Here is a 17,500-nt window from a genome sequence, read left to right on the forward strand (position 1 = left end):
AGCAGATTTTGTATTGACCTGTAATTTCCTTGAAATCAATCAATCAATCAATCAATCAATCAATCAATCAATCAATCAATCAATCAATCAATCAATCAGACTGTCCTTGGACCTTTCTAGTCAGTTTTCCAGACATGGCTTCTCACGGCCACAAGGGGGCGCCGTGGTGCCGAGTACTGTCTGTAGCCATGCAGCAGCAGCAGCAGCAGCAGCAGCGAAGTTGCCTGGCCAACCGACGTAGTTAACGAAGCCAGCCAATCAGGGCTCGCGCTCCGCTCCACCGTCCCTCCAGACGATGGGACAGAGGCTGTAGCCAGCCAATCAGGGCTCCGCTCCAGCGTCCCTCTCCAGACTATGGGACGGACGCTGCTAGTAGTGAATGTTGTGATCAGATAAGGACTGTCTGTCTGTGAGGGACTGGAGTCACACTACTACTAATAATAATTACAACATGGAGACTGGCGTCAACGACTCTACAATAACACACTGGCTAAAGTTCCTTTTAGTTTAATAACGTGACGTTCAGCCAACCAGGCTGCTGTTTACTGTAGTAGTGTGTTTTAATAATAATAGCTAGTAGTGTGTTTAGTGTGCCAACCAACATTCGTTCTCTCTCTGCTGCCGCTCTTCACAAGGTGAGTTCACAGTTCACACTCACTGCTACACACCAGATAAACATTACATTACAGTATTCATTCAATTCAATTCAAAGGAGCTTTATGGGCATGAGAAAACAAAACGTTTACATTATTGCCAAAGCAATAAGTGTCACAATACAATGAACACAGTTGAAAATGGGGCATGTTATATACAGTTGGACACATGTTTTTAAACAAATATCAGTCACTTTGGGCAGCATTTTTTCCCCTCAGGACTATTTAAATGTTCTACATTAAAAAAACCTCAGAGTTTTTAAACCGTTCAGTAGTAGTACTGCACAGATGGTAGTCCTTCCTTAGGGTGGTTGTATTCCATTGGCTAACCTTCATTTTCTGACAACGGTTCACAAAATGTTGCTGCTATTAATGCTTAAAGTTATACTTGAAATGCCCAATGCTGTATTTAGTGTATTATATCACTATCTACTGTATCTACAGAGTGAGTTGCTGTCACTGCTTCACACCAGATACACATTAAACACACAGTGTTAATGCTTAAAGCTCCAGTTATACTTAACCCATTTTGACCTGAGTTCAAAACATTCACTTTGAAAGAATATATATTCAAAGATTTGCGCCACATTTTTACGATTTAAAAAAAATAGCAGACCTACAAGCTCATAGCGCGCCACTCGGTGGCGCGCTATGAGCTTGTAGATCTGCTATTTTTCAATTGCTAAATTATAACATAATGTTTAAAACACCAAAAGGGGTTCCCGCCCAAAATGGGTTAATGCCCAATGCTGTATTATATCCCTATCTTGAGTCTATAACTGCTTCACAGACACATTAGGACAACATTACAGGGGTAATGATATTAAACACATTAGGACAACATTACAGGGGTAATGATATTAAACACAGGACAACATTACAGGGGTAATGATATTAAACACATTAGGACAACATTACAGGGGTAATGATATTAAACACATTAGGACAACATTACAGGGGTAATGATATTAAACACATTAGGACAACATTACAGGGGTAATGATATTAAACACAGTAGGACAACATTACAGGGGTAATGATATTAAACACATTAGGACAACATTACAGGGGTAATGATATTAAACACATTAGGACAACATTACAGGGGTAATGATATTAAACACAGTAGGACAACATTACAGGGGTAATGATATTAAACACAGTAGGACAACATTACAGGGGTAATGATATTAAACACAGTACGACAACATTACAGGGGTAATGATATTAAACACAGGACAACATTACAGGGGTAATGATATTAAACACAGGACAACATTACAGGGGTAATGATATTAAACACATTAGGACAACATTACAGGGGTAATGATATTAAACACATTAGGACAACATTACAGGGGTAATGATATTAAACACATTAGGACAACATTACAGGGGTAATGATATTAAACACATTAGGACAACATTACAGGGGTAATGATATTAAACACATTAGGACAACATTACAGGGGTAATGATATTAAACACATTAGGACAACATTACAGGGGTAATGATATTAAACACAGTAGGACAACATTACAGGGGTAATGATATTAAACACATTAGGACAACATTACAGGGGTAATGATATTAAACACAGTAGGACAACATTACAGGGGTAATGATATTAAACACATTAGGACAACATTACAGGGGTAATGATATTAAACACATTAGGACAACATTACAGGGGTAATGATATTAAACACATTAGGACAACATTACAGGGGTAATGATATTAAACACAGTAGGACAACATTACAGGGGTAATGATATTAAACACATTAGGACAACATTACAGGGGTAATGATATTAAACACATTAGGACAACATTACAGGGGTAATGATATTAAACACATTAGGACAACATTACAGGGGTAATGATATTAAACACATTAGGACAACATTACAGGGGTAATGATATTAAACACAGTAGGACAACATTACAGGGGTAATGATATTAAACACAGTAGGGAGAACATTACAGTATAATGGTACATGGTGCATTTATATAGTGCCTTTATCCAAGGCGCTTTACATAGATTGTGTATTACATTCACCCATTCACACACACACACACACACACACACACACACACACACACACACACACACACATATACACACACATACACACACACATTCACACACCGATGACAGAGGAAACCATGCAAGGCACCAAACCTTCACATCGGGAACAATTAGGGGTTTTGAGTCTTGAGTCTTGCTCAAGGACACTTCGACACCAACTCTGGGGGAGCCCGGGTTCGAACTGGGAATGCCCATGCATTTAGAAACATAGGATAAATGACCTGGTGTGACCTATGAGGAGGCCTCAATAGAGCGCCGAAGTCCTGACGTCACTCACTTGCTCATCCCCTGGTTCATGGAAGTGTTTCTGTCTATGCTGAATAACATTAACCTGACTCCGCCAGATGTTAATAACATGGGCTCATCTTAAAATCGTCTCATATAAGCATTGTGAAAATAAACAAGCTGTCTCGGCGATATTGTCGGGGAGGTGTCTCTGTATCGTTTACGACAGTCAGTCAGTCATATTTCATACAGTCTGTTTCTAGCAAAAATGTAACTAATTCAGCAGCAGTAACATTAGTGTTTTCTTCATATCAATATGAGTGAAACGGCCTGGATGTGGATGATTTGTTTATTTTTCAAACACAGTACTTATATGAGGCGATCTAAGATCCCCCTATGGGGATTACAATGCAAATAAAAAGTACATGAACCTGTGGGACGTCAGACTTCGATGCTCTATGTTGTAATTTACTTGGAAGTTGGAGGTGAAGAAATTCACTGAAAAAGGGAGTTCAAATGTCAAGAAGGGGAAGTGCACCCAGCCTGGTTCATTAGTGCACGTGCGCGTGTGCCCGTGCGCGTGTGCCCGTGCGTGCGTGCGTGCATGCGTGCGTGTGTGTAAGCTCAAATGTGAATCTCAATTTTCCTCCACGAGAATTGATATCACACAATTATCTTTTTATGTTGAATTTGCTACATCATTTTTTTAAACTAAAAACAAACATGATATGCCACCATGCTGCATCTGTGATGTTCCTTTTCACTGACACCAAGTTTAAAATAAGAATCGAACGCACAGAATATCCATACGAAGCAACTGAAAAACACCTTGTTTCAATGGTAGTGGATGGAGAGAGAGAGGATTTTGTGTCCAACCAATGGGTGCGAAGAGGGGCGGGACCACGGGCGGGACTTGACGAAGGGTGAATTAACCCATTCTGAACGGGAACCCCTGTTTGGTGTTTTAAGCATTCTGTTATCCTTTAGCTGTTGAAAAATAGCAGATCTACAAGCTCATAGCGCGGCACCGAGTGGCGTGCTACGAGCTTGTAGGTCTGCTATTTTTGAAAAATCGTGAAAATATTTATTTCAGAAAACTGAAAGGATTTAGAAGATGTTTTTAAAATTTTGAGGTCAGGCCTAAATGTGTTATAACCAGATTGTCTCCCTTGTGTGTCTCTCTCCTGGTTCCCGTGCAGCGGGCCTCCTCAGCCCACCAGATGGCGCTGCCGCGGAGCTACTGCGAGGCCAACTCCTCGGTGTCCGTGACGTGGGTGGACGGGGGCGTGGCGCCGTGCTTCTACTTCACGCTGGTGCCCTCGGTGCTGCTCAGCCTGGCGTGCCTCATGGGCACGGTGCACTGCGTGTTCTACGGCCGCTACGGCACCGCCATGGAGCCAAAGTTCGTCCCGCGGAGCCGCCTGTACGGCCTGCAGCAAGCCGTCACCATCCTGCTGGTGGTCCAGTCGCTGGGAGGCACGCTGTGGAGGGCCGCGAGGTAGATTAATTCATCAATCAATTGTTATCATTCTTTTAACCCAATTAGGCCTGACGTCGAAATTAAATCCTGACAGTTTTCTGAAATACCTATGTTTCTAGGCCTATATCAGTCAATATTTCATGTCAAGGACTAAAATAATTATATGTAATTGGCTGCCGACCCCCATCTGAAAATATGTTGTTCCAGGGACTCCCCAGAAGCAAAGATATGAGTTAAAAACGTTCGCTGTGAAAGAATATATATTCAAAGATTTGCTTCATATTTTCACAATTTTTCAAAAATAGCAGACCTACAAGCTCGTAGCGCGCCACTCGGTGCCGCGCTATGAGCTTGTAGATCTGCTATTTTTCAACAGCTAAAGCAGGACATAATGCTTAAAACACCAAAAGGGGTTCCCGCCCAAAATGGGTTAACCCATTTATTAGACCTGAGGACGATTCTACAAAATGCTTTCTAAATCCTGACAGTTTTCTGAAAAACCTCATGTTTTCTATGTCGGCGGTTCTCAAACATTTTCATGTCAAGGACCCCCAAAAATGATATGTATGTGGCCCGCCGACCCCCATCTGAAAATATGTGACCAGATTTGACTGAGAGCCTGCCATCGCGCAAATTCCAGCTTTTCACCAGAGGAGAAACACTTTTTTTCCCCAAAATGAGTTAATAGCACAGGCAGACTCTTCACATACTAGAGCATGTCTGAAATAAGTGTCGGAGCTGAAATCGACATGTAAATATGAAATAAATGCTTAAACATGTAGCTAGGTGTAATGATAGAGTCCACAGAAGTGAACCTTTCAAGCCTGTTTTCTCAACTCGCTGTTTTCTGCAAGACATTACTCTATAAGCCATATCTCCAAAACTGTTGGGTCAAACTGAACAACCAATATGTCAATTTGAAGCTATGATTCACTGCTTTCATATGACGTGAAAAAACGAAAATTTAAAAAAATCCAATGGCAGTCTCTCAGTCAAATTTGGTCACATATGTTGTTCCAGCAGACCTACAAGCTCATAGCGCGGCACCGAGTGCATGATCGATTAGGATAATATTTTCAATTTTTATCTCTACTTTTGTTTTCTACCCCAGGAGAATGGAAGGCTAATATGTAACTGAGGCAGATATGATGATGTGCTTTTTGGGTTTTTTTTCCTCTTTTTTATATCATTGTCCTGTAATGTCATTCATGTCGAATGTCATGTTTTTATGTTCTGTGTTCTGTGTTCAGCTAATGGGGATCATAATACAACTCTAAAACTCTAAAGCCTGTACCGCCTGCAGCAAGCTGTGTCTGTCACGGTTGATTTTGACAAGCACATTTTGATTTTTAGTTTTTAGTCTTTTTGAAGGGTTTTCAGTCATTTCAGTGCTAACATGATATTCTCTTTGAGTTGCAGTGGCTCAGAGCTCCCCGGCTACGTGGTTCTGTACGGATGCTTCTCGGCTCTGGGCTGGGTCTGGGCTGCGGTTCTGCTCGGGACGGAGAGACGCAGGGTTCTGCTGAGCGACCGGACGCGAGGACACAGCGCCGCTCTGCTGCTCTACTGGGCCCTGGCCTTCTGCGCCGAGAACCTGGCGTTGGTGTCCTGGTCCAGCCCGGACTGGTGGTGGTCCCTGGGAGACCTGCAGAAACAGGTGAGAGGTGGTTGGTGGTCCCAGGGGCCCCTGAGAGACCTGGTTTAGACATGGTGGTGGTCCCCGGGGCCCCTGAGAGACCTGGTTTAGTCATGGTGGTGGTCCCTGGGAGACCTGCAGAAACAGGTGAGTGGTGGTTGATGGTCCCTGGGGCCCCTGAGAGACATGGTTTAGACATGGTGGTGGTCCCCGGGGCCCCTGAGAGACCTGGTTTAGACATGGTGGTGGTCCCTGGGAGACCTGCAGAAACAGGTGAGTGGTGGTTGATGGTCCCTGGGGCCCCTGAGAGACATGGTGTAGACATGGTTGTGGTCCCTGGGACCCCTGAGAGACATGGTTTAGACATGGTGGTGGTCCCCGGGGCCCCTGAGAGACATGGTTTAGACATGGTGGTGGTCCCTGGGAGACCTGCAGAAACAGGTGAGTGGTGGTTGATGGTCCCTGGGGCCCCTGAGAGACATGGTTTAGACATGGTGGTGGTCCCTGGGGCCCCTGAGAGACATGGTTTAGACATGGTGGTGGTCCCTGGGGCCCCTGAGAGACATGGTTTAGACATGGTGGTGGTCCCCGGGGCCCCTGAGAGACATGGTTTAGACATGGTGGTGGTCCCTGGGGCCCCTGAGAGACATGGTTTAGACATGGTGGTGGTCCCTGGGGCCCCTGAGAGACATGGTTTAGACATGGTGGTGGTCCCTGGGGCCCCTGAGAGACATGGGACCCCCAAGATTATATGTAATTGGCTGCCGACCCCCCCCCCCCCCCCCAAGATTATATGTAATTGGCTGCCGACCCCCCCCCCCCCCCCCCCCCAAGATTATATGTAATTGGCTGCCGACCCCCCCCCCCCCCCCCAGAAGCAAAGATTTGAGTTAAAAACATTCACTCTGGAAGAACACAAGAATACTGTATAATCAAAGCTTTGCACTACATTTTCACGATTTTTCATAAATAGCAGAACTACAAGCTCGTAGCGCGGCACTCGGTGCCGCGCTACGAGCTTGTAGATCTGCTATTTTTCAATAGCTAAAGTATAACATAATGCTTAAAACACCAACAAGGGTTCTTAAAACACCAACAAGGGTTCTTAAAACACCAACAAGGGTTCCCGCCCAGAATGGGCGCTAGTCTCGCGTTGCCAGACTGTTTCCTCTCACAATGTTTAAATGCTTCCGTCATACAGTCTGGAGCAACGGAAGCTGTGTGTGTGTGTGTGCGTGCGTGCGTGCGTGCGTGCGTGCGTGCGTGCGTAGTTTATTTTTTATCTTTATAATACATATTTAACCCCCTCGAGGGGTTGGGGGTCCCTCGAACAACATATTTTCAGATGGGGGTCAGTGGCCAAATACAGATAATTCCCGGGGTCCTTTTACATTAAATAGTTTGAGAACCACTGATTTAGAAACATAGGGTTTTTAAATCACTGATTTAGAAACATAGGGTTTTTAAATCACTGATTTAGAAACATAGGGTTTTTTCAGAAAACTGTCATGATTTAGAAGACATTTTTTTGTAGAATCACCCTCAGGTCTAAATGGGTAATTAAGTTAGTTGATTGAATGCCAGTCACTGACGACGAGGCTGACCAGAGTCTGACGACGAGGCTGACCAGAGTCTGACGACGAGGCTGACCAGAGTCTGACGACGAGGCTGACCAGAGTCTGACGACGAGGCTGACCAGAGTCTGACGATGACCAGAGTCTGACGACGAGGCTGACCAGAGTCTGACGATGACCAGAGTCTGACGACGAGGCTGACCAGAGTCTGACGACGAGGCTGACCAGAGTCTTACGACGAGGCTGACCAGAGTCTGACGACGAGGCTGACCAGAGTCTGACGACGAGGCTGACCAGAGTCTGACGACGAGGCTGACCAGAGTCTGACGACGAGGCTGACCAGAGTCTGACGACGAGGCTGACCAGAGTCTGACGACGAGGCTGACCAGAGTCTTACGACGAGGCTGACCAGAGTCTGACGACGAGGCTGACCAGAGTCTGACGACGAGGCTGACCAGAGTCTGACGACGAGGCTGACCAGAGTCTGACGACGAGGCTGACCAGAGTTTGCACTTTTATTGGAAAACCTCAACTCAGTCTCAGTTCTAACAGTATGTGTGGACTACTGTAAAAATGTGCACAGATGGAAGGGTGATTATTTGTTTAACCCATTTTGACCTGAGATCAGATTCTAAAAATGTATTCTACATCCTGACAATTTTTCAAAAATAGCAGACCTACAAGCCACCGAGTGGTGCGCTATGAGCTTGTAGATCTGCTATTTTTCAATAGCTAAAGCATAACATAATGCTAACACCAAAAGGGGTTCCCGCCCAAAACGGGTTAAGCTGGGCGTTTGTTTTCTTGTATTTCAAGTGTGTGTGTGTGCGTGTGTGTGTGTGTGTGCGTGCGCCACGTCATGTGACAAGACAGAACAGCATGAGTCAGTCGTACAGACAGTCAGCAGTCAGATCTGCTGAGTCACTGGCCATGCAGTCAACCCGTTTCACTTCCTCAATGCACTTCCTTTAACCAATCAGATAAGACGATGGCTCATAGCCAATCCCACTGTGCGGGCGCTTCCTTCAACCATTCAGATAAGGTAGATGATGTTATAGCCCCTCCCACTGTGTGCTTTGGCTCCAAACAGACTTAGGCGCAGATAAAGTTGCACGCCGGTGACCTTTGCTTCTCATTGGTTCATGATGTGACCCTTTGCTTCTCATTGGCTCATGATGTGACCCTTTGCTTCCCATTGGTTCATGATGTGACCCTTTGCTTCCCATTGGTTCATGATGTGACCCTTTGCTTCTCATTGGTTCATGATGTGACCCTTTGCTTCCCATTGGTTCATGATGTGACCCTTTGCTTCCCATTGGTTCATGATGTGACCCTTTGCTTCCCATTGGTTCATGATGTGACCCTTTGCTTCCCATTGGTTCATGATGTGACCCTTTGCTTCTCATTGGTTCATGATGTGACCCTTTGCTTCTCATTGGTTCATGATGTGACCCTTTGCTTCTCATTGGCTCATGATGTGACCCTTTGCTTCTCATTGGCTCATGATGTGACCCTTTGCTTCTCATTGGTTCATGATGTGACCCTTTGCTTCTCATTGGTTCATGATGTGACCCTTTGCTTCTCATTGGTTCATGATGTGACCCTTTGCTTCTCATTGGCTCATGAACTTCATGACGTCCACTAACTAGTAAAATAATCATATCTTGGGCCTCGTTTCTTCTACTGATTACACTTAGACTCCCGTCAACTGATAAGCAGTACATTATTAACAAACAGTGTCCACAAACATCTTTAGCTGCATATTTTTTTATGTATATCGTTATCTTAACCCATTTTGACCTGAGATCAGATTCTAAAAATGTCTTCTACATCCTGACAGTTTTCTGAAAAAGCTATGTTTCTATGTCAGTCGTTCTTCGATTTTTCTAAAATAGCAGACCTACAAGCTTGTAGCGTGCCACCGAGTGGCGCGCTATGAGCTTGTAGATCTGCTATTTTTCAATAGCTAAAGCATAACATAATGCTAACACCAAAAGGGGTTCACGCCCAAAATGGGTTAAAGGAGAATTCCATGCTAGAAGGCTTTCTTACCTTTATTTGTAGTTGTTACGTCCCCACCAAAGAGGTCCAGGTGTTGTTTTGTGCAAAAGCGCATTATTGGCAATTTCCCCTAATATAAGCCCTCAATGAATTGCATTGAATTGAATGGGGCTATGGGGTGTTATGCTAATTTGCTTATTTCCATCGCTCAAAAATGTGCATATATCCTCTCTTCATAATGTAAATGGTATCCCAAGCGGCACACTTTACTATGTATTTTGATGGGAATTAGCACAAAAACCCAACCTCCATTGAGGGCTTATATTAGGGGAAGTAGCCAATAATGCACTTTTGCAAAACCTGTGTGTTTAAAGTTAAAATGTTAACCAGTGCACTAATGCACGTCCTCACAAATCGCATCTGTGTCATTTTAGATTATTGCGAACGCAATGAGCCATTACTATGTAACCCAGGCAGAACAGGTCTGTGTGTCACGCTGTGACACCACCCGCCCGCCACCAGAGGGCGCAGCTGTATCACACACAAAAAGAAAACACACACACACACACAGTAGTAAACTTTTTTTTTTTTTAAAGAGAAAAAACAAACTTAAAAAAGAAACGTGAAAAAAAAAAGTACAGTATTTATTCTTTGAATTGTTGTTATTGCAATTTATGAGCTGCGTTCGCTTCCTTGTATATCTTATACATATATATATATATCTTATGTCTTCAGGTCCAGTTCTCTCTGTGGGTAATCCGGTACCTCGGCACCGGTACTCTCTTCTTCGTGGGTCTCAGAGCTCCAGGGTTGCCACGGCGACCGTACATGCTGCTGATCAACGAGGACGAACGCGACGTGGAGCACGACGGACGGGTAAGCACACACGCACGCACGCACGCACGCACGCACGGACAGGTAATCACACACATTGGACATAAAATACCAATGTATTAACAAAATACAATGACATTTTAATACTACTAGACTGAGATAATACATGCAGGTCATGTTGCTGAACTATCGGCGCCCCCTGCTGGCGGGGGTTGAGTGGGATGTCCAGTCCAGATGGCAGGGTTTCCGTCAGAAGGTCTCTCTCCTGGTTCCCTACATGTATTCTATATCCATCTATGTCTCTCTACCAGCCTCTCCTGGGTGGTCCAGAAGGTCTCTCTCCTGGTTCCCTACATGTATTCTATATCCATCTATGTCTCTCTACCAGCCTCTCCTGGGTGGTCCAGAAGACAACCAGTCCACTTGGCAGGGCCTCAGTCAGAAGGTCTCTCTCCTGGTTCCCTACATGTGGCCTCGAGGCAGCGTCTTCCTCCAAATGCTGGTCCTGATCTGTCTGTGTCTGCTCGGAGCTGAGAGGGCCATCAATGTGTTCGTGCCCATCTACTACAAGAACATAGGTAAGGTTGTTTATCTGTGTGCCCATCTACTACAAGTTATACGCCCTGATTAATTGACGTTTTCGGGCCAGGTAGGGCATAACATGTGTGCTAATTAGTAAGGCCAGGTGGGGCCTCTGGCCAGCCCAGGTAGGGCCCAGGTAGGGCCCAGGGGGCCCAGTTAGGGCCCAGTTAGGGCCCAGGTAGGGCCCAGGTAGGGCCCAGGGGGCCCAGGTAGAGCCCAGGTAGGGCCCAGTTAGGGCCCAGTTCGGGCCTAGGTAGGGCCCACTTTCCTTCGTTTTCGGTCCTGTTGAGAACTCGAGTGATGTTTTAAAGTACGAGAAAAAGGTAAATCAGAATCATCTCTTTGCCTTGCGGGCTAGGAGTGTCAGAAGGAACACGAAAAAAAATTATGAAAAGAAGAGGGCATGTTTGCATTTAAAACATTTAGACATAAATAAACAGGGTTGAAAAACATTTACTTTGTCAATGACTTTGTCTTCACCCCCCCCGCCCTCCTATCTCTCTCTCTCTCTCTCTCTGTCTCTCTGTCTCTCTGTCTCTCTCTCTCTCTCTCTCTCTCTCTCTCTCTCTCTCTCTCTCTCCCCCCGTCTCCCTCTCATTCTCTACCTCTCTCTCTCAGTGAACGAGCTGACCGATGGCAGCAGTTGGAACACTCTGGCCACCACCGTTTGCATCTACGTCCTGTTCAAGTTCCTTCAGGGGGGCGGGGCAGGTACCAGAATATTTACACTATTGTTATTAAGAAAGCCTTTTTTTATTTGGTAGTAAACCTTTTGGGCCTCACTCACACCTAAGGCCTCTTTAGATGGTGACGGCCTCCAGATAAAACCTTTTGGGCCTCACTCACACCTAAGGCCTCTTTAGATGGTGACGGCCTCCAGATAAAACGGCAAAGTCTCATTTTGTATTGACCCTTTACACGAGATCGCACACTTTATGAAAACCCTATAATGTCGCTAGGTGGCGGTAGCGGGCTGCCAGATAGACCAGTCACCCACGTACAAGAAGAAGAACCCCTTCACGCAACCCTATTGGGGTTTTGAATGACGCTTCCAGAACACAACGTGGTTGTGGCCGTCGCTCGCTGCCTGCTTTCTACTAACGCATCGAGGTGACAGAGGTGGCATGCAGGCAGAGAGACAGACAGGCAGACAGACAGACAGGCAGCACAGAGCATGCAGGCAGAGAGACAGACAGGCAGACAGACAGACAGGCAGCACAGAGCATGCAGGCAGAGAGACAGTCAGGCAGAAAGACAGACAGGCAGCACAGAGCATGCAGGCAGAGAGACAGACAGACAGGCTGACAGGCTGACAGGCAGCACAGAGCATGCAGGCAGAGAGACAGACAGGCAGAGAGACAGACAGGCTGACAGGCAGACAGGCTGACAGGCTGACAGGCAGCACAGAGCATGCAGGCAGAGAGACAGACAGGCAGAGAGACAGACAGGCTGACAGGCAGCACAGAGCATGCAGGCAGAGAGACCGACAGGCAGGCAGACAGACAGACAGGCTGACAGGCAGCACAGAGCATGCAGACAGACAGACAGACAGACAGGCAGCCCAGAGCATGCAGGCAGACAGACAGGCTGACAGGCAGCCCAGAGCATGCAGGCAGAGCGTGCCACGGGATGGTTATATATTTTATAATACATTAGGCTACATACACGCTGCTGCCGCGGCTGCCGCCTATCACAAGGCATTTTATTTACATCATGGTTTTACATTCACCATCGCTGATGAGCAGCGCTTTGTAGGCGAGGAGGGAGGCTTGTCCAGGAACTCCATTATATCATATATGGCTCTGCATCAATGTAATAAACATATGCGCTGTGAGCCAACGTGAGCCATGATGTCATAAGTTTTGCGGATTCACCGTTTTGCCTGTTTACACGGAGAAGGGATAAAACGGCGTTCTCAAAGATTTCCACTCTGGGAGGTGTTTTCACTTTGTTGCGTTTTCACCTCCTGAAAACACCGTTCTCGTCTAAAAAAGGGACACCAGCAAACGATACTTTATTTAGCCGTTTTCTATTAGAACACCGTTCTGGTGTAAAGACCACCTAATTAGACACACTTGTGTCCTGTGTGTCCTGTGTGTCATCATGGCCGCCTCAATGGGAGTCACATGGTTTATGACACAACCTTGTTGCATGGCTGTCTTCTGCGCAGCACCGAGTGCCGCGCTACGAGCTTGTAGGTCTGCTTTTTTTTTTTAATCGTGAAAATGTAGTGCAAATGTGGCGCAAACCTTTGAATATATATATTCTTTCAGAGCCAACGTTTTTAACAACATGTTTTCAGACTGGGGTCGGCGGCCGATTACATAATATATCTGGGGGTCCTTGACAGAACGACTGACATAAAGAAACATGAGGTTTTTCAGAAAACTGTCAGGATTTAGAAGGCCTTTGTAGAATCGTCCTCAGGTCGAAATGAGTTAAATAAACTACCACAATGCGACTGTAGTGGCAGTCCATTAACGTAATCAAAGACATTTTTCCTGTAAGTAACAACGTTAGCAAAATTGGATATTAACCCATTTCGACCTGGGAACGATTCTACAAATGTCTTCTAAATCCTGACAGTTTTTTGAAAAACCCTATTGTTCCTATGTCAGTCGTTCTCAAACATTTTCATGTCAAGGACCCCCAAGATTATATGTAATTGGCCGACGACCCGCATCTGAAAATATGTTGTTCCAAGGAGGCCAACAGTTTGTCGGGTCCGGTGCAGGGGGCGGGGCTGGACAATGACAACAACAAGGAAACTAATCGAATTAGAGAAGATTGACTTCCTCGTTGCAACGAACAGCCGACTGGTTTCCAAATGGACGTGCGGGTCACGTTTAAAAAAACCTAATTACTGGATCATGACGTGCCATAGAATGACAAACAAAATGTAGTATTAGTGTTAGTGTAGTTTTAGTCGACTGTTTACTTATTACACATTTTTTAAATATAAATATGCAAATGAGGCATTGTATAGGAAAATATGCAACAAAAAAAATATGAAAAAGCTACTACTGTGGAAGGGTTATATCATGTATTAATGTACTTATATTGATCCTATAAACAATTTAATATAGGTATAGTTTTGACCACTCAATTCATAATTGACGTTCCAATTTTGGAGCTCTGGCTCATGGACTAAGAACCAAAAAGAACTGAACCGGTTCGGAAAAGGCGGTAATTTATGTTGTACTCTGGGTGGTCTCTCCAGGTGCGTCGGGCTTCGTCAGCAACCTGCGCTCCTTCCTGTGGATCCGGGTGCAGCAGTACACCAACCGCGTGGTGCAGCTGCGACTGTTCGGACACCTGCACTCCCTGTCGCTGCGCTGGCACCTGGGACGCAAGACCGGGGACGTCCTGAGGAGCATCGACCGGGGGACGTCCTCCATCAACAGTCTGCTCAGGTAGGCTGTGAGAACCAGACACCTGCACTCCCTGTCGCTGCGCTGGCACCTGGGACGCAAGACCGGGGACGTCCTGAGGAGCATCGACCGGGGGACGTCCTCTATCAACAGTCTGCTCAGGTAGGCTGTGAGAACCAGGGGACGTCCTCTATCAACAGTCTGCTCAGGTAGGCTGTGAGGAACCGGGGGACGTCCTCTATCAACAGTCTGCTCTGGTAGGCTGTGAGAACCAGGGGACGTCTTCTATCAACAGTCTGCTCAGGTAGGCTGTGAGAACCAGGGGACGTCCTCTATCAACAGTCTGCTCAGGTAGGCTGTGAGAACCAGGGGACGTCCTCTATCAACAGTCTGCTCTGGTAGGCTGTGAGAACCAGGGGACGTCCTCTATCAACAGTCTGCTCAGGTAGGCTGTGAGAACCAGGGGACGTCCTCTATCAACAGTCTGCTCAGGTAGGCTGTGAGGAACCGAGGGCTGTCCTCTATCAACAGTCTGCTCAGGTAGGCTGTGAGGAACCGAGGGACGTCTTCTATCAACAGTCTGCTCAGGTAGGCTGTGAGGAACCGGGGGACGTCCTCCATCAACAGTCTGCTCAGGTACTGTAGGCTGTGAGAACCGAGGGACGTCTTCTATCAACAGTCTGCTCAGGTACTGTAGGCTGTGAGGAACCGAGGGAGGGCGAGCTCCAAAAGTGGTCTTTGGCATGCCACTCTACAAAACATTGAAAAGCGGATTTCAAAGCGGCTTTTCAAAGTGCTATATACCACATGCCACTTTGAAAAGCGGCATGCCGCTTTGCCCCATTTGAAATGCAGCATACCACGTTGATACCACGTTGAAAGCGGCATACCGTTACCACATGCCACTTTGAAAAGCGGCATACCCCTTTGAGAAGTGATATATACCATTTTTGTGGTATGAGTGGTATGCCAAGGACCACTTTTGGAGCTCGCCCCTCATGAACCTGGTCTGGTCTGCTGGCTTAGTCTATCACTCAGGTAGAGACACATAGATGGCGACGCAGTTTTTATGGCGACACAGTTTTTAGAACGCTAATATCTCGGATTCTTCTTTTCGGGTCCAAACAACCTTGATTTGGCTCATTTCTCTAAACTATTAACCCTAGCGTTAGGGTAACATTGTGTAACAATGGGCAAGATTGCATCTAATTAGGGTAACATTGTGTTAATGTGCGTGTTGTGTGTGTCTGTGTGTGTGTGTGCGTGTGCGTGCGTGCCGTCCACAGCTACATCGTGTTCAGCATCTTCCCGACCATCGCAGACATTGTCATCTCCATCATCTACTTCATCACGTACTTCAACGCCTGGTTCGGCCTCATCGTGTTCGTCTGCATGGCCCTCTACCTGAGTGAGTGTTGATTCTATGTGTCTCTATTCTATGTGTCTCTACCTGAGTGAGTGTTGATTCTATGTGTCTATTCTATGTGTCTCTATCTGAGTGAGTGTTGATTCTATGTGTCTATTCTATGTGTCTCTATCTGAGTGAGTGTTGATTCTATGTGTCTATTCTATGTGTCTCTACCTGAGTGAGTGTTGATTCTATGTGTCTATTCTATGTGTCTCTATCTGAGTGAGTGTTGATTCTATGTGTCTCTATTCTATGTGTCTCTACCTGAGTGAGTGTTGATTCTATGTGTCTCTATTCTATCTGAGTGAGTGTTGATTATATGTGTCTCTATTCTATGTGTCTCTATCTGAGTGAGTGTTGATTCTATGTGTCTCTATTCTATGTGTCTCTATCTGAGTGAGTGTTGATTCTATGTGTCTCTATTCTATGTGTCTCTACCTGAGTGAGTGTTGATTCTATGTGTCTCTATTCTATGTGTCTCTATCTGAGTGAGTGTTGATTCTATGTGTCTCTATTCTATGTGTCTACCTGAGTGAGTGTTGATTCTATGTGTCTCTATTCTATCTGAGTGAGTGTTGATTATATGTGTCTCTATTCTATGTGTCTCTATTCTGTGTCTCTACCTGAGTGAGTGTTGATTCTATGTGTCTCTATCTGAGTGAGTGTTGATTCTATGTGTCTCTATTCTATGTGTCTCTATCTGAGTGAGTGTTGATTCTATGTGTCTCTATTCTATGTGTCTCTACCTGAGTGAGTGTTGATTCTATGTGTCTCGATTCTATGTGTCTCTATCTGAGTGAGTGTTGATTCTATGTGTCTATCTGAGTGAGTGTTGATTCTATGTGTCTCTATTCTATCTGAGTGAGTGTTGATTATATGTGTCTCTATTCTATCTGAGTGAGTGTTGATTCTATGTGTCTATTCTATGTGTCTCTACCTGAGTGAGTGTTGATTCTATGTGTCTATATTCTATCTGAGTGAGTGTTGATTCTATGTGTCTCTACCTGAGTGAGTGTTGATTCTATGTGTCTCTATTCTATGTGTCTCTATCTGAGTGAGTGTTGATTCTATGTCTCTATTCTGTGTCTCTATTCTATCTGAGTGAGTGTTGATTCTATGTGTCTCTATTCTATCTGAGTGAGTGTTGATTCTATGTGTCTCTATTCTATCTGAGTGAATTTTGATTCTATGTGTCTATATTCTATCTGAGTGAGTGTTGATTCTATGTGTCTATATTCTATCTGAGTGAGTGTTGATTCTATGTGTCTATATTCTATCTGAGTGAGTGTTGATTCTATGTGTCTATTCTATCTGAGTGAGTGTTGATTCTATGTGTCTCTATTCTACCTGAGTGAGTGTTGATTCTATGTGTCTATTCTATGTGTCTCTTCTATCTGAGTGAGTGTTGATTCTATGTGTCTATTCTATGTGTCTCTATTCTATCTGAGTGAGTGTTGATTCTATGTGTCTCTATTCTATCTGAGTGAGTGTTGATTATATGTGTCTCTATTCTATGTGTCTCTATTCTATGTGTCTCTATTCTATGTGTCTCTATTCTATCTGAGTGAGTGTTGATTCTATGTGTCTCTATTCTATCTGAGTGAGTGTTGATTCTATGTGTCTCTATTCTATGTGTCTCTATTCT

General features: G+C 45.1%; 1 protein-coding gene across 2 annotated transcripts in view; it reads left to right on the forward strand.

Moving 5' to 3' along the window:
• Positions 1–419: 419 nt before the first annotated feature.
• Positions 420–17,500, forward strand: part of abcb6a (ATP binding cassette subfamily B member 6 (LAN blood group) a) — a 46,213-nt gene continuing 29,132 nt past the window's right edge. The window contains exons 1-8 of one of the 2 annotated variants that reach the window (XM_079524731.1): positions 420–635; positions 4,169–4,467; positions 5,869–6,106; positions 10,396–10,536; positions 10,883–11,072; positions 11,695–11,787; positions 14,297–14,489; positions 15,734–15,855. In XM_079524731.1, coding sequence (XP_079380857.1) covers positions 4,190–4,467; positions 5,869–6,106; positions 10,396–10,536; positions 10,883–11,072; positions 11,695–11,787; positions 14,297–14,489; positions 15,734–15,855 — 1,255 coding nt within the window. In that variant the 5' untranslated portion in view covers positions 420–635; positions 4,169–4,189. Of the gene's footprint in view, positions 636–4,168; positions 4,468–5,868; positions 6,107–6,510; positions 6,527–10,395; positions 10,537–10,882; positions 11,073–11,694; positions 11,788–14,296; positions 14,490–15,733; positions 15,856–17,500 lie in introns of those variants that run through there. The other variant, XM_079524732.1, reaches the window with a different exon arrangement.

This window comes from Electrona antarctica (genome assembly GCF_951216825.1).
Source record: "Electrona antarctica genome assembly, chromosome: 16".
In the NCBI taxonomy this organism is placed as follows: Eukaryota; Metazoa; Chordata; class Actinopteri; order Myctophiformes; family Myctophidae; genus Electrona; species Electrona antarctica.